General features: G+C 45.9%; 1 protein-coding gene across 3 annotated transcripts in view; it reads right to left on the minus strand.

Moving 5' to 3' along the window:
• The window catches only part of TNS2 (tensin 2), a 590,960-nt gene that overhangs the window by 387,499 nt on the left and 179,877 nt on the right, over positions 1–23,584 (minus strand). For all 3 annotated transcript variants that reach the window (XM_069653619.1, XM_069653621.1, XM_069653620.1), the window contains exon 2: positions 2,624–2,729. In XM_069653619.1, the coding sequence (XP_069509720.1) occupies positions 2,624–2,729 (106 nt within the window). The remainder of the gene's footprint in view (positions 1–2,623; positions 2,730–23,584) is intronic.

Raw genomic sequence — 23,584 nt, forward strand, 5'->3', positions numbered from 1 at the left:
AAGCAAATATCAGGGGGCCTCCCCCCTCTCGACAGGAAGTAGTTCCCAGGCCAGGCCTGGTTACTCGGGAAGTTCAGCAGGGCACGCTGCAATTACTGTTCTAAATATATATCCGACCTCTCTGCCTCCCTGGCGAAGTAGAAGGCACAAGGGTGTGCTGGTGATCCGGAAATGGGTCTCTGGCGTGAGGGGGTGGGGGCCGGGCTTGAAGGACGTAGCGGGAATCCCCTCTGCTTGACATTTAGCTGACCCCATCTCTGTACAAGTCAAGACTTCCTGGCTACCTTGCTCAAAGCCGCCGTGGGCCGCTCCCCTCCAGAGTCCCATCGCCACCGCATTCCTTTTACCCAAATGGCTTCTTTTCGTGGCCGTCATTAACTGCACATGACGCACGTCTTTCGAGGATCTTTTTGCGAATGCTGTCATTTTGGGGAGACCATGTTTCCTAGTTTTGCGGGGACACCATGTCTCCCGGTCCTGACAAGACTCTGAAAAACAGTCAAATGTTCTCAAATAAGGGGTGTCTGGAGACCAGGTTACAACGACAACTTGACCTGGTGTGTTGGAGGGACAGTATACACACAGCCATCTTGTGTTGCCGCTGTAGATCGGAGGGCTCTGTTTAAGAGGAGGAGATGAAAGACACAGGGGGGAAGGGCCCTCCTCTGCCGCCCCTTTTGTTCCTATCAGAATTCATCAACATTAGTGCCCTCTATATCTACCAGCATCGCCATTTCACTTCTGGAGCTGCTAGTCCAATTCAGATTGTTTTTTTGCATTCTGGGAATTATAGTGCTGGTTTGTGGGGAAAGGAGACCTCACAGTCCCAAAATGCAAAGAAAAAATACAGACTGTATTGGCATCTTCAAATGAAAGGTGGCATATTGACATGCATACAGAAAAAGTCCCCCCCCCCCTATTTCAAAGTGCTCCTGAAATAGTTGCAATAACACTGAACGGACTCTGAGGTAGGCGTAAGAAGATACCCCGCACCTCGCTGGAGTGAAGGAAACCCTGATATACGATCACATCCCGTGTGATACGCCATTCTGGGTGCCACGAATGGTAGAGCTAACAATGTAATGACCTTCTCCAATGCCTATTGAATTGACTTGGCAAAATTGTCGGGTTTTTGTTTTTGGAAAATCTGGTCAATCTGATGCCATGATTCAGGTATGCACGCCCGGAAGTCAGAAAACCCCCAGGACTACATGGAAGGGGTGTCTGTGTGTGATTGTGAGTGACAGGGGTGCCAGAGAGCCCACAAGAGAAAGACACACGTGGAGGGTAGGAAATGGGTTGGAACTGCACTGTCAGGCTCAGTTCCCAGGCCCAAGGGCTAACCCTAACAATTTCCAAATCTGCCCTGAGGATGAGCTGATTTTCGCATCTCACAAACACGCAGCATGGGCGAATGAATACCGAAACAGCCGAACCCTCACATATTGTGTTGCAGCTATCCAAACTTCTTCTTCTTAATTATCGGATGCGTGGGCGGACCCACGCAGGCACTTCTCCATCCTAAAGGATGATGTGCACCAATATCCAAACTGATGTGTGCACATATATATATGCCATGGCAATAAACAGACCCTTTTTTGTTAGGGTGGTATTGTGACAATGAAAACAACTAAGTGCAACATACTCCCTCAAAAGGGTTTCTTTCTAAATCACTATAAGACATGTTTCACATTTACAATTGTGACCAACTTTACGCTCCCATAATGCTCTTTCCTTTCATGCAAATTGACAGGATTGGGTTCTTTGAAGGGGGATATTGTGTTGAGCAATAGGGCCTGGGGTCACACCCCTTGGCCCGCCCCACTCCTCCCCAACCCCCGCCCCAGCAGTACATTTTTATCCATTTCCAGACCTGAGTAAGGGAGGGGGTGCAAATGTAATTAGGGAATGAAGGAGAAAAGGATCTTTGGAGTGTCTTCTATACAAACTGCGAGGCCATGCAAAAGATGGAAGTGGGGTGAGCAGGGAAAAAGAGGAGGTGCTTAGAGGGGGTGTTGCAGTGGTCTCCCCCATATGAAATTGGAAGCATAGATGCTAACACGCCCCATTCCATCCGGGAGATACTAGCCTAGTCTCGGAAGTTGGCATTCTGCACATTTTAGTCCTTGATTTCCACAATATGAACCCAGAATACAAAGTGAAAACGAGGATTTCAATAACACCCCGCGTATTGAATGGGGTCATGTTGGCATGTATTAGGAAGGGAGAGGGGCATTATGGGGCAGGATAGTGCCAATCTGTGAAAAGGACCAATGGGCGGCTCCGGAACAGTGTGACAGCAAAATTGACTGAGCGCACATGGGAAAAGTGGACAACGGAATTTAAACATGGCCTGATTCATGGAATTTTTAGCGCAGTGCAAAGTCACTTTGCACTGCCAACAAACACCCTGATTCACAGACGGTGCAAAGTGTATTTTTGCAGTGCAACACCACTGCAGTGCAAACGTATTCTTTGCACCATGAATTAGGCCCATTTAGCGCAGTGCAAAGAGTACTTTTCACGAGTCAGTCCCCCAGTCAGTTATCACACCCTTTCCAGCCAGCCTGGTGGATGGCATAGTAGAAGCCAGTGGTTGCAGGATCGAGGCGGCGTCACTCACCTCGACAGACCAGCCCTTGAGACTCAAGCACCTCCTTGCACGTGCCACACGCCTTCTTCTTCTTGAGCGTCTTTTCCTTGAAGCTGTGCGGTTCGGTTCTCCCAGGCTGAAAGAGAGAGGGGAGGACAGGCGTCATTCCAAAGTGGACCACCAAATTGCTTTTTCACCCATCTTCACCCATGTCAAGCGAGCCCACTGCAACGTTCAGCATACCATGGACTGCCATGGACTGGAATGGGTGATGGTAAACTGAATGTACTAAATATTAGAATTATCCTTGAAGAAGACCTGCATGATCGAAACACGGGTTGGCAATCCTAATAAACACCTGTCTATGTTGCAATGACCAAGAATTTGTAAACTTTCTTTAGAGAACTCTCTCCTGATACACCACACAGTGTCTAGCGCGAATGTGATTACTCTCAGAACCGCAACTTGAATACCAAATGAGGGACAGCGGAACACTGTCCCAAGGAGACTACAACACACGCTGCAGGGCACCATACATATTCACGTGCGAGCGTGGCTGTCCTGCAGTTCTAGTGTTCCAATCACTGGTGTATAACCAAGCTTAAGCATTTCTCAAAATGTAAAGACCATGACACTCCCATCCTCCAGCAAACACCCAGCACCGAGACCAGATCAGCCTACAGCATCAAACATGTTAGGATCAAGATGGAATCAACCTTTGTGGACAAGACCACAGAGGCTGCAGCATACATGCAGGTCCAATGCCACCCGAGTTTCGAACACATCATGAAATGGCAGGGCATTTAGCAACCCAGGGAGTGCGCGACTAAGACCGTACAAGCGCACAGCAGGTATCAAGTCTCAAGACCTAGCCTTCAACCTTCCATGTAAAAGGGCAGAGACCAACTCAGCCTCCAACAATCCACGGCTTGCAAAGAGAAAAGCATCCTCCAGAATCCATCAGCCAGGGCTCAAACCACTCCGGACAACCTCTAGCAGTCCATGGATTACTAGGACATGGGCAACCCAGCCTTCAACAAGCAATCAGAGCTCAGGTGCCATCCCACAGGATGCTGTGTGCCAGGGAGACACCATTTAAGTCCACAGAACTCATAGGGCTGGCGAGACTGATACTGTCCTATAGCGTCCAGCAAGTACTCCAGGCGGAGAACACCTTGGCCTTTGGCGTGCCATGGACTTCCAGGGCCAAGACCCCCCTAGCCTCCACTCCAGCTCTACGTTCATTGCCTGGTCATAGAGTATCCAGGCCTCCAGAATGCAACCAAGGTCCAGAGCGCCCTTGCCAGACTCGAGAGTGGCAGTCTTCAATGGGTTCACATCACCATGGTACTCGACCTCCAACGCCCGGATGTGAAACTCCTCGGGGGGCGGGGGGGTGGGGGCTAGCAGACGCCCCATGGTTACAGTCACAGAATCAGGCCATGAAACATGGAGGCACCTTGGAAGAGAAAGATGGCAACATGGCCCGATAGAAGAAGATCATGCCTAATAATATGGACTCGTCTTTCATTGTCTATTTAATGCTCAGGGTGTCTATGGTCCATAGACACCCTGACCATTAAATCGACAATTAAAATACAATCCTTGTACCATCACAAGGCCAATGCACCGTCAGACAAATGGTCACACGACAAGAGTGAATGTGGCCAAAGAGCGAGAACACCCCAAAGAGCTTTCACAACGAAATCCTATATATGGCATGCAGAACATTTAGGGAAAAAGTCAGTCGGTGTAGTCTTAGGACTGTGTATGCGCGCATGCACACTCACACATGCACAGTCAACTCACAAACAGGTCTCCTGCGGACAGAGGCAGTGCACACATATAGAGACCCATAGTCGCTGCATGTACAAGCCCACAATAGAGGACCCATGCAGGCACACCCGGACCCACGGATACCATACACATTGGCACATATGCAGAACCCACAGTAGCGTAGGTATGCCAGCCGTGTGCGTAACGACGAGTACATGATAACACACAAGCAGGCAATTACGGGATGGCCCCTTTCAGGTGTTATATGTATGACTCTGCTGAGCAGCTAACATAATAATGGACTATACTACCCAGTGTGGCCACACTCATTCCACCCTATGGCGATCATTAGAGGCTAAACTTTCTGAGGACGCTCATCGATAATGACTTATTGGTCCCTGCAGTACTAATGTTTATCAATGGGCCCATGACTATATTTCCAGTTGGGGGCCTTATTGCTTATACTGCCGGATGGGCCCTCGGGGGCCATAGCTATAGCGCCTGATGGGAGCCTGGCATCCCCTAAGCTTCCTAAGGGATCGGTTTGACCACGCAGTGTATGATGGGTGAGCCTCTTGCCTCTAACTCGTTTTGACCGCCACCAGGTAGTGGGCATGGCAATGGCTCCTGACCAGGCAGTATTCATGTGCTCTCATTAGGCAGTAGAAGTATGAACTCTGGCCAGGCAGTATATGTCATATCCAAAACGTCCCTTAACATTGCATGGAGTTGCTTGTTTGGGTGAGTGCAAGTCAATGCGCCGAGTCTCATACACAAAACATACACCTGCGAGTAATTCTGCTGTTAGTGGGCTGTAGTAGGGCTGGCTACTTTTGCTTTTCACTACAAGGCAAACAACTCTCATGATCAAGCAACCAAACTCAATCCCTTCCTGGCATGGGAGGCACCAGGCATGGGCTTAGTAGGGCTAACCCGCCCCCAGCCCCAATTTGAAGGAGCAGCCATCATTCTGCTTTCACGACCAGCTTGCGGCCCAGACAGCAAGAACCTGTCAAATTTCCCACCTCGGAGAGCCGTTTATTTACTCACCTTTAAACTTTAAAAGTAAGCAAATACTTTGCTCTCTGAGGTGAGAAAAGTGTCATTAACGTGAATGTGGCAGCAGGAAACGAACAGAGGCAAAGGCCAAAAGACTGCCAAGGCAATATACCCAATATGTTGACATTTTGAAGTTAAAGGCTTACCTGCTGGGCTCACCTTTTAGATGTTAATTTTAATGCTAAAGGTATTTGTACCGCGCACCATCACCAATGGAATTGGTCCCCAGGCGCTCAGGTGGATCTCCAAACACGAAGGTGGGGCGGTGCTTAGTCAGGTGGAGAGGGAGTAGGAAAGTGAGAGGGTGATGTCCTGTTGGCAGCTTCCATTCGGTTCTCACAGTGCGCCGAGCTCGGGTGCGAATATCGGATCGATGTGAGACCTCGTGTGCTGTTGGTGTGGCTTGTGTGTTGATTGCTGTTGCGATGTGTTGAAGTCCATGCGGTTTGCTGTACGAGAAGGTGGTTGTGTGGATTTTTGGGTGAGATAAATATGCAGAAGTTTGAGCTTTTGGGATAGTGGGTTATTTACTAACCCTCGTTCCCTTCATACCTATTCCTTGTCGGTTATCCATTGCTGCCTGTGTTGACTTTGCAGGCCTAGATATTATTGACATACACTCCTTCCCCTTCCATCCTGATCTCTCCCTGCTCTTTCCGTGGTATGATTCTATCTTTCTATCTTTCAGTTGCCTGGGTTTAATTTGCAAGCCAAGATATTATTGGTTTTTGCGTGAGATATGTATGCAGAGGTTTGAGCTATTGGGATAGTGGGTTATTTACAGTCCCCCGGTTCCCTTCCTGTCTATTTCATGTTGGTGATCCACACCGGATATATATCTAAGTGTGGCACTGGCTAACATTCACAATCCTGTCTAGATGTGATGCAAGGTAACATTCACAAATTATATCTAAGCGTGGCACTGACTAACATTCACAATCCTGTCTAGATGGCTCACGCCTCCAATAATTAGCATGAACTAAATAGCCAGTAAGTTGCAGAAGCATAGCTAGGGTAGGGCCTAAGCAGTCTGGAGTGAAAGATGTAAGAAAACAAGCATTGGCAATGCCAACAGTTTGGGTTTTTGTACGGGCATGGGAAAGGCACTTGCCAGGCACTGACATAGCCAGTGCAAACTGGTTTGAGTACCTGGGCATCTAATAGCAGTGCCTGGCAAATGCCTAAATCTTGTACACAAGCCAAAACAGTTGGCTTTGCTAATGCTTGTTTTAAACATATCTTCACACACACCCACACACACCCAAACACAGTGCTAATAAATCGAGTGGCTGAAGGTTCAACCAGATAAGACATTTTAATTACACCAGAATTGTGTTTACAGCTCCAATTAAGTCATTAACTCTCAGAAGACTGCTTTGAAAAACAGTGGCAGGCACTTTGAATGCAAAGTTTGATGGTAAGGTTTGATTAAAGAGAGCAAAAAGAGTTCCCATGAGGAACTGTTTTCGGCCGCGAGGGGCGGGTACAGGGTGGGAATGGCCATAGGGATTAGCATGGCCATGGGTAGTCAATGGGTGGGCAAACAACCAAACACCATCAAACTTTGTGCCCCATCTCATATGCCATTTCTTCCTATGTGTACTCTAATGCAATAGTTTCGGTTTATAGGTGTCTCTGCCACCTAATAGCTCAAACTAAAAAAGGTTTTGTTTGTGTGCATGAGCAGTTTGTATGCATGTGAGGAAATGTGTAAGGTTGTGCATGTTATATGGAGGGGATGTCTGGTGCACACATATGAATTAATGCAGTGGCAATGGTGTACATGGGTGCTAGTGAGCGTGTGAATGACATTGCAGTGTCACGGTTCTGGGTGCTCATGTGAATGGCAGATAATCTGTATGGGTGCGGGACTGGTGGGTTAAGTGTATGAATGTGTGTGTGTGAATCTGTGTGAGTGTATCTGCATATGTGTGTATATGTGTGGGGCCCGGGGAGGGGCATTGGGGCATGAACATTTTTTGTCAGGAGCATGGTATGTTTTACTGGCATTCTTTTGGGAAAAGCAAGGGCAACTTAAGTGTTATTATGTGAAGGGGGTTTACAACAATGGGGCTGGCTGTAAATGTTGTACTGGTATTAAGAGCAAAGGCAACATTGTATTGACATCGGGGAGGGCATGTTTCCTTACTGTGGCATGGAATTGCATTTACTGGTGTTAAGGTCAAAGACAAATGACAACATATCTGTCCTTACATGGGGGTTAGGGGAATGACATTTTTACTGGCATTAGGGAGCAAATACAACGTGATGAGTCCACTTATACGGGGGAATTTGTATTATAATATTTATATAGCATTTTCTGCTGTACAGAGAACATACGTACATGCAATTATCACTGAACCGAAGTTGGTACTCATTTGTTAACCTCGGGAGGATGAACGGCTGAGTTGGCCTTGCCAGGATTTGAACCTGTGACCTACAGATCAGACTCAGATTGCAACAGCAAGCGCTCAACCTGCTGAGCTATTTGACCGCCTAGCCAGCAAGGACATGTTTTCTTACTGTGGCATGGATTTTTGTTTTACTGGCATTTAGGCAAAGTCACCAGTAGCATGTTCTTACCTGGGACTACAGGCATATATTGGCAGAGCCAGCATGAACATGTTTTGTAATAGAATCATTATTGCCATTAAGGGGAAAACAAACATGAGGATGTTCTTACGTGGGAATACTGACATAGGTGCAGCAGAATGGGCATGTGTGGGCAAAATCAATATGAACATTTATCTTACACTGGCAGAGTACTGGCATACAGCAGGCAAAGACATTGTAAACATGCCTTGGAAAATGCTCCTGTGCATTGTTCGTGACTTAGCATCTTAGGACCTTTTTCATGTCTTAAGCTACAAAACCGACTGAAAACTGTGTGGTTTGTTACCTAATTTATCACAGAAAGTGCACTGTAAAATGCACCATTTTAACCCATTATTTCTAAAATATTCTCAGGGGGAGAACCCCCTGGAACTCCTTTGATTGGTTTGTGCTCCCTCACTATGCTCAGTCACCCCTGCACATTTGGCAGGGGGCAGAGGATGAGCCCTGCTACATTAGTTGCTCGCCCCACTTGTTACAAAATCCTGGCTATGCCTTTGGTGATTTGGGGGTGAAAGATGCAACTGGTAGCCGAAATAAAGGTGTAATATATACTCAGCCTTTTGGGCTGGGGCAGGTGGGTTCTACCACACAATAGGTTTAACAGTCTCTCTCACTACTAGCTTTCAAAACTGCCATACAGCCCCCCAAAATGTGGTGCTGCCCCCCCCTGCTTCCTGGGTGCACCATAGAGCACCATTTACAGACAGATTTTTGTTTTTGTATTTATTGTTTGTGGTTTTCAAATAGCCTTTACAAAAAACAGTCATGCAAAAGTATACAACATCAATAGAGATCAAAACAAATCAATAAAAAAACACAAACCCGCCTCATATACACTTCACCTCATATTAATCCTAAACATATTTCTGTTTACTTGCTCCTCAAAGAGAACAGGGTTACAAAATACCAAAAAACGGTACAATGTAAAGTGCAATTGTCAGACAGAATTTCAAAGTGCTTGAGTGCTAAGCCTACCAGAAGAAGGCAACTGGAAATAAGATCAAAAAGTGCTTAAATGCAGAGACTTTAAGAAAGCAGGAATTCGTGTTTAGAGGTTGATCTCAATATATAATATCTCAGCAACAGTCACCAAACCGTCTGCGCTACCTTGCAGATTTCTGCTTGGAGAACTGTCACTCAACTTTAAAGAATTCAGTATTGCAGGTGGGTCCCTAATACTGCTCAAAGCCACAGTGCAGCTCATGCAGACAATTGTGTTTTATCTGCTGCAGCGTTGACAATGCATGCAGTCTCATCTGGGAAGCACAGTCGGCTGAAAAGTGTAAACATCTCTATGGCGGCTAAGCGTGGTTCCTGCCCCCATTGCTATGGAAGTAAGGGGAGAGTTGGAGAAAAATGTATGATAAAGAAATCTACATATAACAAACTGAACTGAACAATGTGCAGGACATGATATGACTGAGATTATATATTATGGGTCCCATGCATTTAAGTAATAAGCCATCCCAGCTCAGAGGTTAACATGGCCGCGAGCCAAAGTAATTGAAAAGGGAGGTTCATGAGAGGAGAAACTCACTGCTAGCAGTCGCATGAACACACATATTTGGATATGAAGGTCATCCTATACAGTCAATTACCTAGTCAAGCAGAGACACCTGGAGAACTACTGGTTCGTATTTGAGTGGTTCCATCGTCTAGGGCCAAAGTCTGTCAGTGTTCAACAAAATACCCCTTCCATGAATTAACAACATTTAGGCTGCATCTAATCAAATGTATGTGATGTGTTTGTGGTTTTAGTTCTGTGCGCAAACTTCTTAACAGAGCGTGTTTAATGCTCCGCAGAACATAGTTTTCATCCATATTTTCTATAGATTGAAGGGATGGACGATGAATGGCACCTGCTTTGAATAATTTAATATGAGTGATAGAAGGAAGGACTACACTCCAATCCATTAATATCCGCCTCAATCCAGTATCCAGGAATGCAATTGTTCCATGGAAGCTGAAGTTCCAAGATGAAAAATAATGAATGTCCCAGGGAGAGAAACAAAGGGCCCAACACTGACACTTTTCGCTCTTTACTTTGCTATTGTCTTAACGTGTTGTATGTAAAAACATATGTTTGTAAGTATATTTCCCGAAGGATGTCGGGCTGCTGCCTGACGACATCAAGTGAGTGGGAAGAAATAAAACTGTATCAATCTTTAAGGGGTGGAGGTTGCGCGCTACAGACAAAAAGGACAAAACATGTTATTATTATTTGGTGCTGTGATTTGAAACACATGGTTGTACTAAGAATACATGAATGTATATTACATTTTAAAAAAGGTATTTTCCTAACATATACCCCTGGAATTACTATGTTTGTTATTTGTAAATTAAAGCAGAAATTATTTCTCCAGGGGAATGTTCTTGTATATAATTGAGCCCCTCCTAGTTGATATCCTTAAAGCGTGAGAGTCGCAGACTCTGAAACCATCTCGCTTGGGATGTGGGGGTTCTTAAAATGTTTTATTATGAGGAATTCAGAGATGGAAGCGATCTAGAGTGAGGGGCTTTGACTTTGGGATTCCCTTTCTCTGCGATGCGCAGCCATTGACACTGCCCTAGACTGAGGTGTCTGTCCTGGGCACCTACCTAGAGTGATAGTCTCCAAAACAGCCCTATTCTGAGGGTCTGTGATCTCCAAACTGATGGGTTCTAGTTTAGAGATACTAATAGTAAGGCCACTGTGGCTAGAGGACTGATTCCCTCATAAACTGAGGGTTTGTGACACTAAGAGGTTCATAGAGTCAAAGGCTCTCACTGATGCAACCTAACGGTCCTCTGTGCGCAGACCACAAAACCGTCCTTGCCTGAGAGGTGCAAACAATGAGGTTCTACTAGTATAAGTGGCTCAGCATTGAACAACTGCTACTCTAAGCGCCTGTCTCTGACACCCGCCTGATATTTTCCTCGTCATGTGAAACTATCTAAACATCATGGGCCTATTATAAGCTTTTGTAGTTCATTCTTGAAGCTAAACCATGGGTGGGCCTTATTGAACTTGTGTGGCCCCCAGAGGCATGTCCAGGGTGTGGGGTGTAATCAAAGGCCACACATCAACGTAACTGAACGAGCCACTGGGTAACTGACCTGCCACCATTCAGAAACCTGCATGCTGAAAAATTGGGCCTATTATTTAGTCAGACAATGCAGGTGTCTTTCTGAAAGGGAAATCCAGAGATGGCTAGAACAAAAAGGAGCACAGATTGCAAAAGCACATCACATTGCAGGCTGAGAAAGAAAAGCAACCATTTTTCACTGAAACTGTCACCCATCAAAAGGGGGTGCACTTTGACAATTCAGACCCACTTTTCAGCAGAAAAACAAACAGCAAGTAATTAAAAGTGTATTTTGTTAATGACTGAAAGAGAAAGCCCTGCACTTTTAGCGCAAAAGCAAAGTGAACTCTGATCAGTAAAACACACGTGGTGTCAAAGAATAAAAGCTGATGTTAGAAAATGCAGTGTGCGAGTTAATTTCAGCCAAGGACAATGGGCACATTTCATAAGGGACTCCACCCACTGAAAGCCTGGTTTGTGCACTCCAACTGTGTACATATGCAATAAAATGTGGCCTACCTAAAAGGTGTTGAAAGCTGGGCTCTGGGCAGGACAATTGGCCCTGGCTGGTGCATGACCCGAATATAGGGGGAGGTGTGAAAACTGGGGCTACAACCAAGGGAAGCTGAAACTTTGAAGGAAATACAAGAAATAGAAGCCTTTCAGATCCAAATGATGGTCCCCTTCAGATAAGTGGATGGGCCTCGTGACATCACAGGCCATGCCAAATCATTATCTACAGTGGGAGATCTCTGTGTAGCAAATGCATCCCCGTTTACAATCTGCAGCCACCAACTTCAAACAACCAACTTTAGACAACAAAGTGACCAATAAAAAACGATGGTCACAGGTGGGCCGAAAGAGACAAATGGCCTGCAGGTAGGGGAGCTTCCATTTGCACAACATGAAGATTGACTATTAATTTCAAAGGACTTTTATAACTTGGGCCTTTTTCCCAGCAACCATAAGTCATACTGCCTTGATATATGTGTCATCTTTTAGATAAGTTGCAGGCAAATTTGTTGAAATAAAAATCATCCACCTGTGACTTATTTAACTGTAATGACCAGCTAAAATTGTTTTCTGGCTGATCCAACATTTTTCAGAATTCATGAGTTGGCAATCTGGTTGAGGGTACAATTAGTAATCTGGGGAGTAAATTGCGTGTTCATATGTGTTATGCGTTTTGTGTAAACGGCTGCAAATTGCCTCACGGTCATGTAACGTGATGCAGAAATAGCTGCCATTTTATTAAATTCCCCATAATTAGCTTAAGCGAAATATATATATATATATATATATATATATATATATATATATATATATATATATATATATATATATATATATATATTATGGCAGTCACTAGCAAATCACAATGTTTTTGACACATAACTAGATTTTTGTCAAAATTTGATATGAAAACAAAAGGGGGTTGCAAATGGGAATTGCCATATTTCTGCTCCAGACACCTAAACCAATCCTTAAAGAGGGGCTGGATTTGGGAGGAGAGAAAAGGGTAACCATCCAATCTTATTTGTGAGAACTCTTCCATTGCACTGTTCAAAATTGAAATCTTGATGGTGTCATCACTGCTATATAAAGTGGATGCACTATGGGAGAAGGGAAAGCGTTCCTGCCAAAACATACCATCTGACAGCCACAAGGAAACACCAAAAGGAGATTTTGCAGAGATTGCCTGTAGGTGAACTTTAACAGAGGTTGTCAATGTAAGTCGACTTGAGCCCTTTGTAACCAAAAGGTGGGGGAATCTGCTGGCCTTAAATCCTTTCCCATTATAGTGGGGGGAAGGGGGCAAAACTGGGTACATCCTTAGCCTATTTAACTAAACATAATAATTTAATTAATTACCCTTGGAGGAACACCCAAGGGTGATTTTGTTCAAATTTGAAATGAACAAACCTCTTTCCTGGTGTGCGCTGAAAACTATAGATTGTAATGTAATTGGGTAATCCTATTTTGCCTCTTAACCCTGACTTCTTTTAGGAAGAGGAGTGGCTTTGTTGCTAAACCAAAATTCTCAAATCATCCCAATTTTTACCATCCAGCTTACTTGGTGTGTGTAGATTAGTGTGATTTCTATTACCTATAATTCAAATTAATACACATAGATTTTCCTGTACACCGGCCTGATTCTTGGCTCATTTGTAGCCCAGGGGAGGGATCCAATGGAAATGATATGAGGCTGAAATAGGGCTGAATAAAAGACATTAACCGTTTATTGTGTAGCATGGAGAGTGAAGGAACTCCCTATGTAGAGGGTGGTCTCTCAATAAACTGTTACAAAGGAGTTGTTTGGGGTAGCACGTGACAACCCTGGAATCTGATTGACCACCCCAGGTGCCACCCCATTATCCTAAACTATGATCATTTTCTGTGTGAGGGCTTGTACTTCATGCCACCTCTACATGACTCAGTGACCCACTTGGGTCACCGCAGGCAAAACAGTCTGGACATGCCTGAACCGACACACCAGGCTGGCAAAGATCTTAATTGCTCATGTCAGACCAAACTGTTTAACCCAATCCTGCAGCTATTTATATGGTGGTGCTTGCAGCGTTCAGTTTTCCTAGAATAAAGAACAGACTGCAAGTACATCTAGTGAAGAAAGACTATCACTGGGGGTGGTACATCCGACAAGGGGCTCTCTCTGTGCCTAGAATCTGTTATGTTATGTTATGTTATGTTATGTTATGTTACTGGGATTGCTAAGGGGCAACGCGTTTGTATTGACATCAAGACAACTCAGAGCAACACATGTACGAATCCCAGAGACTGCGGGGAGAGAGGGAAAATGCAAGATAGCTTTGCTGTTGTGCTGGCGTGTGCAGATCAGAACTGGCTCTGCATGTGGGTCTGCCTCTAGGTAGTCTGTGTTAAGGGCATAGTGGCATTTGTGTCCAGATGGGCACCTCGCCGGGGTAACATCCCTGGATAAAAGGCTCCACAGGCTGAAATCTAAGCTTCGATCATTGATGTTTTCTATTGCTTGCTCAGTAGCCGCAGTCAAGAGCTCAACACACGGGAAATCGTCTGTAATTGTTGACAAGCTATTGCAGACGTCTGACGATGTTACATGTATAGTGCGCGGTATAGTGAAGCTGCTTTTACGCTGTTTCTTGCAATCAGCGGCGCTAAACGGCGTGGATTCATCGGTAAACATTGCCCCACTGCCGTGGCTCTGTGGTGACGTCTCTGTGGAATGTAGGCGGACTGCACGTGCTACCAGGAGGGCTTGTTTCTTGTGCTCTCCAATTCAGAACAAAGAAATGCGGGCAGCGGGGGAGTTGACATTGGAGGAACAATCCCTTAGAAGCCTCCTGTCAGAGTCACAGGGTGCCCCGGATCCCTTGGAAGGCTTGGCATGACATGGCAGGCACTGGGTCCCGGCTATCAATGTTTAAGCCTGCTCTGTCTGCCAAGCCTCATTGGCTCCTCAGGTATGACTCGTCTGCCATTCTATTTGTGGAACTATAATAATTACCTGTTTCCATCGTTTCAAGGTACTATGAATCTATTCATGCATTGATCAAGACCTCAACTGAGACCCTGCTGCCGCAGTAAGGAGGTGCAGCAAATAGGACGGGGGGCCATAAAGTATGCCCCCTATATCTAGGAGCTGTGCAGGGGCGTGGTCTCTTGGCAAGGCAGCTGCCCCTGCAACAGCATTACTGAAATGTTGTTTCTTTTAAATGGAAGCTCCTTGGCTGTGGCCAGCGTCATGTGGCACTTTGTTTCTGGAGTGGTTGGCTTTCTTGTTCAGTCCTCTTAAAAAAAAGGTGGTTCTACAAGTGTAAAACTTTGAGCAGTGACCCTAAATAAGAAAGACTAGGAATAACAAATACTTCACAGGGGAATAAACGATACAAACAGATGAACACAAGTCAATCGACAGTCAATCAAATAGAGAGGAGGCGGTCCTTAAGAAGCGCTCTGACGAGAAAGAAGAAAAAAAAGACCAGAGAGGGGGAGCCAGGGCGGTTCAGTGCTTAGGTGCAAGTCGAATGAAGGAGTGAAAGTTGGACGGGGCGGAGGGTCGACGAGGAACAGATAGAAGAAATTGAGACTGGGAAGGGAAACTATCAGCACAGTTTAAATACAGAAATTAAGTGTGGTCGAAGTGTACGAAAAGAAGTAGTGCAACTATGTTCCCTGCTGGCCTGCCCCCACTCCCTGCGAACCCCATCGCCACACCCCTTCTCACACACAATACAAACCCACAACCAAACGTGCCTGCTGTTTACGGGAATGTTCAGTGCAGTGTGTTGGAGTGCACGTTTCTTTTTAAAATAAAAGTATAGGAACCGTAACACTTAATCGAAAAATGTAGAGGAGCGCTGCTCCCAACCGCTCCGGCCCACTTCGACCACTGAGTAGACTAGAAGAGCTGCATCTGCTCGCAGTCTCGAAATAGCAGGACTGAGGTACATTGGTAGAGCTATCTATGTGCGCCAGTATGGAATAGCAGGAGGGCTGTGCTTGGAGCCCAGGCCTGAAATATCAAGACGTGCAGAAGGTCAAGGTGAATGGTCTTAAAGCTAGAATACCATGGATGCCGGAATGTAGCAGTGAGCTCCACTGACAGCACAGCACCGCGCGTCATCCGACAATAACGTGGAGTGTCACTGGCAGGGCTGGGCTGCGTGGGGTGTCACTGGCAGGGGTGGGCTGCGTGGGGTGTCACTGGTAGGGCTGGGCTGCGTGGGGTGTCACTGGCAGGGGGGGGGCTGCCCACAAGAAACTCTGGCGATTTCCCAGTCAGCCTCTGCATCAGGGGCCTCTTTTGTGTGATTGCCTATTGTTTTTCCGAATGTTCTTATGGGATAGAGGTTGGGTTTGGTCACATTGTGTAATATGGGGCCATTTAGAAAAACATTTCCAGGACCTCTTTTGGTTCCCAGCCCATCTCATGTCTCTGGCCAAGATTGAGGTGCATTACGAGAGAAGTATCTAGGAACCCTCATTTGAATAGCAGACTGCTTATGCTTCACTATAATATATATAACTTTCTTATATCGACAGTCATTTAATCGATAGGTTTTTCCCCAAAAATTTTTTTGGGCGTGGATGTCGGGAGGGGTCAGAAACTGCATGTAAGTGGTGGAGGTGGACAGGAATAGATCAAAAAAATAGGGGAGGTGGGATTGTGGGGTGAACCCCACCCCCAAATATTTTTTTACTAAATTCGGTGTTTTTTAAAGAACGTCGATGTAACAACATAGAAAGAACCTATAATATATATTTGTTTTGTTAACTTTATTACTCCACAAAATGAAAGCGCTTTCCTGCTTTTGTCCAGAAGTCCTTTACGTTTATCGTCCTAGACTTGCCTATCTCCTAATCCCGCCTGAACATGGAATCATGGGACACGTAGTCCTCCCTTGGGTTGTGGGCCCAGGCCCAAAGAGCCATCACAATCTGTGAATGGAATCTTTTAAAACGGATGGAGCACTCAAACATTGCTAAAATTAGACATGAATGGGCTGCTTTGTCCCCGGGTTTTGTAAACAAGCATCTGCTGGATGGGGGACAACAAGTGGGCGTCACAGGAGGGGCTGGGACATCGCCAAACATGCTGAAGATGGTCGCTTAAGACAAGCAGAACTTTCCAGCCTCCCATTTTTTGCCTGGTCGTGTCACATCCCTCCTACGTGGTTTCCAGCATATGGAAATTGTCGTCCTCGAGTTTTAATGGGAAAAGAAAAGCTACAAGTCTTAGAATGTAAGTAAAAACAAGCATTGAAAAAGCCAACAGTTTTGTCTTTAGTGCAGGCCTTCGTGTAGACATCGGTTAGGTATTTGTCAGACACTGCCATAACAGTACTACCGGACCATAAGATGGCAACAGCTGGAAAATGGTGTGCATACCTGGACATATGATGTCATTGCCTGGCAAATGCCTATCTAATACCTAAGGGCTGGCTTGTTGCCAATGCTTGTGTTTAACAGGACTTCAATGCAAGAAACACATGTATCTCCCAGTTCGCATCCTGTTTCTTTCCTCACAATACATCTCTCTCCTATCTGAACTGCAATGCAATAGTTTTGCCCCGTCGGCCATGCTAAAGCACCACCTAAAAGCCAAAAGTAAAACGGGCTGAATGATAATCTCCCAGAAAGGCATCGGGCGCGTTGGTATGTATGAGTTTTCTCCATGCATTTAATACATTTGTGAAAACAATGTTTCAGTTGTTACTAGTCTCGTACCAGCCCTGATCAGGGAAAAAAATGTCATCCCACACAGTGCTAATTCCCTATTGAAGCACAGAGGTCTATGTGATAGCCCCTTCCCAATTTGCACACGGCATATGCTAGTTCTTGAATCACTCCTCGACAGACCCTCACTTGCAAGCGTGGACTTTTGTATTCCTCTGGCTTTGGACTGTTTAAAAGTTCTCTTTCTGGACACATGACTTCAAATGGATTCTTCAGAGCTGCAGTCAGTCTCCAATGAACTCTTGCACTCCGTAGAGTAGTGGTCTTCAAACGTCTTTGGCCAGGTCCCCTTTCGCTAAGAATAATGTGGGCAGGTCGCCCCCCCAAAAAAAATGTGAAATGGACAGTAAGTTCAAATGGCTATGAACTATCGCGCGCCATCACTGCCCCCTGCTCCCAGTATAGTCCCTGGGATCTCCCACCTGCTCCCATCACAGACTCTGGACTCCCTTATCCCACTCCTAGCCCAGTCCCTGTGCTCTCCCCACCCCCACCACAGACCCTGGGCTCTCCAAACCCTGCTCCCACCACTATCCAATAGCTCCCGCGCTTCCTGCTCCTACCACAGTCCCTGGGCTTCCCCACCCTGCTCCCAGCAGAGTCCCAGGCCCAGTGGTGGCTGGTGAATTGAAGGGGCATAAATATTTCCACCAGATATGCCATAGCGACTGAGCGCAGCGAGGGACCCTGAACAAATCAAGAGGAGTTTGAGGGGTTTCCCCCGTGATTTTGCATACTTAAAAAATAAAAGGGGTGTAAAAGGCCTGCGGGCGATTTGGCGCGTTATCAAGAATTAAAATAAATAAATAAATAAATGAAAACCAAACAGTTTGCAATTGGCGCTGGGGGGCCAAGTGGGCAGGCGTGATATGTTTTACTGGACACCGATAATAGATTTCCAGTAAAAAGATACCATTCCTGTCCCCTGGGCCCCACAGTGGCTAAGACAATTAACATGATTGTGTGTTTATGCAAGGCACTGGGGGGCCAAGGGGAAAAGCATGGTATTTTTGACTGGACATCTATTGATAGATATCCAGTAAAGAAATACCATCCCTGTGCCCTGGGCTCCACAGCGCCTCAGAGGAGAGCTGATTTTGGCAGGTGGGTAGGGGGATTGTGCAACAAAGGCAATTTTAAATTGCCTTTGTTGTACAACCCTCCTTCCCCCCTCTACCCCTTCTGCCAAAATCAGCTCAATGGACCAAAACAAACAAACACACATTCACACAGCAATTCACACATTTTTTTTTTATTTTTAAATATGTGTATGGATGCGTGTATGCTTGTGTAATGAGTGAGTGTATGGTGATGGGTGCTTGTGTGAATGATCATTCACATGAGCACCCATCACCATACACACACTCATAACACAAGCATAGACGCATCCATACACATATTTAAATAAAAAAGAAATTAACATAAACATACCCTCTGCTGGGGTCTGCGCATGGGTGCTGAATTGCCTCACTCCAGGCTGCTCTGTCCGTATGTGCGAGGAGGTGCAGGAGCTCACCCTTGCACATACAGAGATGCAGTGCCCCTGTCAGCATTTCCAATGAGCTATGCAAGGCTGGCAAAGCAAAACGCCCACATCCTTGCATGGATCAGTGAGCATGTGCAGCTGGGGAAATGAACTGAACTGTCAAAGGGAAACAGTGTTTCCCCTTGACAGTTCAGCCAGCACAGAAGCACCCCCTCAGCTGGAAAAAGCAGCTGAGGGAGTGCTCAGTGTTTCACTGTGATGGCTCCTCGGCTCCTCCATAATGGGTGAGGGGGCCACTGGGTGGACGCCCCCTCGCCACTATGGATGAGATGCCAGGCTCAGACAGACCTTTAGGGCAATAGGGCAATGCCCTACGAAAAAAGCAAAATGCTACTGTGGGCCAGTCAAAATGTGCCACTTTTTTGGCCAATGTGGGCCAGTTTGATGAGTTACTTCACTATGCAGCTAGTAGTTTTGACCATTGTTGCTGAATAAATATTCTTTAAATATCGCAATTTGCTTACATTTTACAAAAAACACCCCCTTGGGTACTATTCTGTGACTAAAGGAATGAATATCCATTTGCAACTGCGGGTCACTTTTTAATTGGTGCCGGAGACAGTTTTATGCTCCAGTGCGACCTTGTGAGCCATCCCAACCCATTTCCTGCAACTGTGTGGGGGGCATGCCCCACAGTTTGAAGACCTCTGCCACAGAGACTGCACTGTCCACCATGAATGTATAGAAGGCGCCACACTGGTGTGGAGCATCCAGTGAAAACTAGCACATCTGCGGCTTCACCGTCCCCATGTACAGTCCACAGATACACCCAAACGTAGGTAACTAACACCTGCACACACATGCATTTAGGCTGGACTCTGCTGAATGGGAACTGGCCAACGAACAAGGTGGAGGGAGGACAAGAGGCCCAATATCAGAGCCTTGCTCATGCTACTCCAGGCACTTATGCACTACTCAACTCGCAACCTACTGAATTATGTTAAAATCCGAAAAATCCTCAGCTCAAACATAAGAAATCCACCTTGCAAATGTATATGTTTCGAGGGATTGTGCATTTTATTAACATCATGGGCAACGATAAGCTGCCTAAAGTATCAAAGAATGATTACGAACATTTAACTTTATCACACATGCACAATAAAGCTGTTTAAAGTGATCCCGGTGTATTCAGTATAGAGGGTCAGATGTTCACTCAGCCCTGGATAATAGGCTACCATAATTTTGCATTCTGGTACTTGCAGTCCTGTATTTCCAATGACAACAAAACTGCATTTATTGTACAAGAATGCAGTACAACATGATTTTAAAAAGTCATCTCTGAGTAGGGACAAGTTTAGAGTTTTGTTTTTGTATATGTTTGAAAAGTGAGTGAACGTCAGCAGCACTTTCAGTTGGGCAGACCTTGACTCTCCTCCTCCCTGACAGTTTGTTTGGGAGTGACAGATCAAAGTACCAGAGATCATATGTGTCCAGGGCAGAAAGGCATGGTTTCGATGCCCAAGCACGGGTGGCCTCCATCATTGCCTTTTTATGGCAGGTGACCTTTTTACAGTCAGGGACACATGACACAAGTCGAGGCTACATGCAGGTAGATGGTGTCTGCCCACTTTGTTCACCCACTTTTTTCACTGAGTGGACACCGTATGCCCACCTGTTTTCGAGGCAGCAGTCCAAAACAAGCATCAAATACCAATAGTTTGGGCTTTTGTGTAGGCATGGGAAAGACAATTGCCAGGCACTGCCATAGTGGTATTAACTGGCCATTGATGGTAGCAGGTGTCACATTGTGAGAGTACCAGATATGTTTAACAAGACTTCAGTGAAGGACTGCATAGTGCTTATAAATCAAGTGGCTGAAGACAGACATAGTTAAGACATTTGTATTACATAAGCAGTAGCTTTACAGCTTCAATTAAGTCATTAACTCTCAGAAGACTGCTTTGAAGAAACACAGGCAGACATTTATTTATTTATTACATTTGTTAGCAGCACCCAGACCCGGAGGTATCAAGGCACTAGTGCATAATCAAATACAGACATACGTTTCAAGTCAGTGATGCATGCATAAGAGGTCGGGAACAAAGGATGAGGAGGTCGGCGGTAAGGCTATGAAGAGCCTCGACCATATTTGTTAAAACAACCAGGTTTTCGGTGTTACTTTGAGTGCACAGTTTAACGGTAAGGCTTGTTTAAAGCGAGCTCGAATAGCTTCCATGAGGAGATGTTTTGGGCAGGCAGGGGCAGGAACTGGGTGGGAATGGCCAAAGGGATTAGCATTGCCATGGGCCGTCAATGTGTAGGCAAATAGCCAAACAACACCTTCAAGCTTTGCGTCCCTTCTCATATGCCATTTCTTCCTATCTGTAATCTAATGCAGTACTTTCGGCTTAGCGCCACCTAATAGCCCAAACTAAAAAATAGCCTGCTCCTTTTAATGTAAACAAGGGTTTGGTGAGTCTGACTGAGTAGTGCTCGAAGCCGGGATTTGAACCCAGGTCTGAGATTGCCAGCATGGATATTTATTCACAAGACAACATAAAAGTGTGATCGAAGCACGTGTAAAATTTCTCTTATTGAAGGTGTGCTCTGCAGGGAATATTTTGCTAAAGATGCCCAGGTTTAAAAGGAGTGCGCCTGTTAAAATGACCGGCAAGGTTGTAGGAAAATCACCTATGTCGGGTTATTTTCGGGTGTTAATGATTAATGTTCCGATTTCTTGGATTAGGACAGGCCAACTGAATAAAACTTGCATATTTCGCTTTAAGATAGGTGCACTTCCTGCAGCTCTACTTCCCACTGGTATGTTAATGAGCCTCCCACTTTTTATTTTTGTCATGACTTGTACCCTGGACAGGCACAGCTGGGCCACTGAACCACCCCATGCAATCTAGGAGTTGGAAATATTGTACACATTACCCCAAAAGCAGCATCAACGCTGTTTGAATTCAGGCCTCATCATTGCTGTGTATTTTGATATCAACCATTCTCCAAGGGTGAAAAGTAGGGTGACCAGAAAAAAAAAAAAAGTAACTGGTCAACCAATAGACATAAAGGTAGGTATACAGTAAACACACACAGGACGCCGATAAAACTGTAGTCCTACTTCTATGTCGTTGGCCTGTTGCGGGGATGTGTTCACAGGCACACTTCTCTCATTGGAGGAGAGTGGCCAGGGAGGGGAAGGGGGAAGGAAATGGGGGCATGAAAAGTGCTCACGCTAGCAGGAAGAGTGGTGCCGGGCCCGGGATTTCTTAATCGGGTCTTGGAAAAAAACTGGACCATAGCCAGTGGTCCCTCCATCTAGGGACAGGGTTTTAAAAGTCCCCAAACTCTCGGGACGCCTGGACTAAGTGGTAAATACCGGGACAGTCCCGGCATGACCGGGACTTCTGGTCAACCCAGTGAAACGCAGCCCTAGCTATACACGAGAACACATATTTCCCACGCTCCTTATGACTGTCGCAAAATAAACACATTTTGAGATAAAAGACGTGATGACCCCACTGACATTTATGACGTCAATTCCCATCATGCATGCTACAGGCGATTTCTGTGCCCTACCTTACGTTCGGTGACGTTGATTGCTTGTAAATAGGGAATGACGCACGCCCTGAAGTCAATTCAAAGAATGCACTCTGAGGGAAGGGGGAGGTGAGGGATGGAGGTGGATATGTCATATAGTGCTTAGATTGTTCTATGGCCCCTTCAAAGCGCTGTAAGGGAAGAAGAGAGAGGGAAGAAGCTTGAATGACCACTCTTTCAACTTTTCTAGCTTGCTCCCTGTTTTTCCTGCTCGCTCTTTGCCAATAGACCAAGACACACGCTCATAGTCATGCCCTTCCAGACATGTAACATAAGGTGTGTATCCTCAGGGCAAATCTATTCATCTGCCAATGAGGCGCTGCTTCTCCACCGCTGCCTTTGCCATGCCGCTTGCCTCTGCACTCAAAAGCACCAGGCAGGGGTGTTGCTAGGTCTGGGAAAGATCTGGGGCTACGTTAATGTGGGGACTGTTGGGACTCGGGGCTAGCTAGCTAGCTAGGCTGAGCTTCCATCCTGGGCTACAACCAAAAGACCAGGGGCTATAGCCACTCCATCCCCGCACCCTCCAGCAACGCCTCTGGCACCAGACCACGGGCTGATCCCAGCAGCGCCAGGCTTAGGCTGCGAGCTCGCCCTAACTTTGCAACGGGCAAGTGGGTCAAGCCATCTTCTTGGGCATTTCTGCGGTGCTCTCTCCATGAAAGAGTTTTGAAATAATGGAACAAACGGTGTGTCACACAGTCTAAGTGTAAGAAAAGAAGTAGTGGAACTATGTTCCCTGGCCTGCCCCCACTCCTCACAAACCCCATCACCACGCCGCCTCCCACACACAATACAAACCCCCCAAAACATGGACCTGCTCTTTAAGGGAATGTTCAGTGCAGTCCACTGGAAGTGCAAGTTTCAACCTCTTCCTACACTTTTATTTTAAAACGAAACCATTCCGGAACGGTTTCGTTTAAAAATAAAAGTATAGGAACAGTAAAAGATAATTTAAACAAGTTGTGGAGCACCGATCCCGATCACTCCCACCCACTCCCGCCCCCTTCGACCACTGGTGTCACAGCACCATGGCTTATAAATTATAGGTTTTGGAGACGCCTCGCTCGTCCAAGCCGAAACTGTAACATCCCTCCCCAACAACATAGACTGAAAGTCACATCAGCCCTATGCTACAAAGTCTAAGAA

The sequence above is a fragment of the Ambystoma mexicanum genome, chromosome 3q (genome assembly GCF_040938575.1).
Source record: "Ambystoma mexicanum isolate Mex_15411 chromosome 3q, UKY_AmexF1_1, whole genome shotgun sequence".
NCBI classification, from domain to species: domain Eukaryota; kingdom Metazoa; phylum Chordata; class Amphibia; order Caudata; family Ambystomatidae; genus Ambystoma; species Ambystoma mexicanum.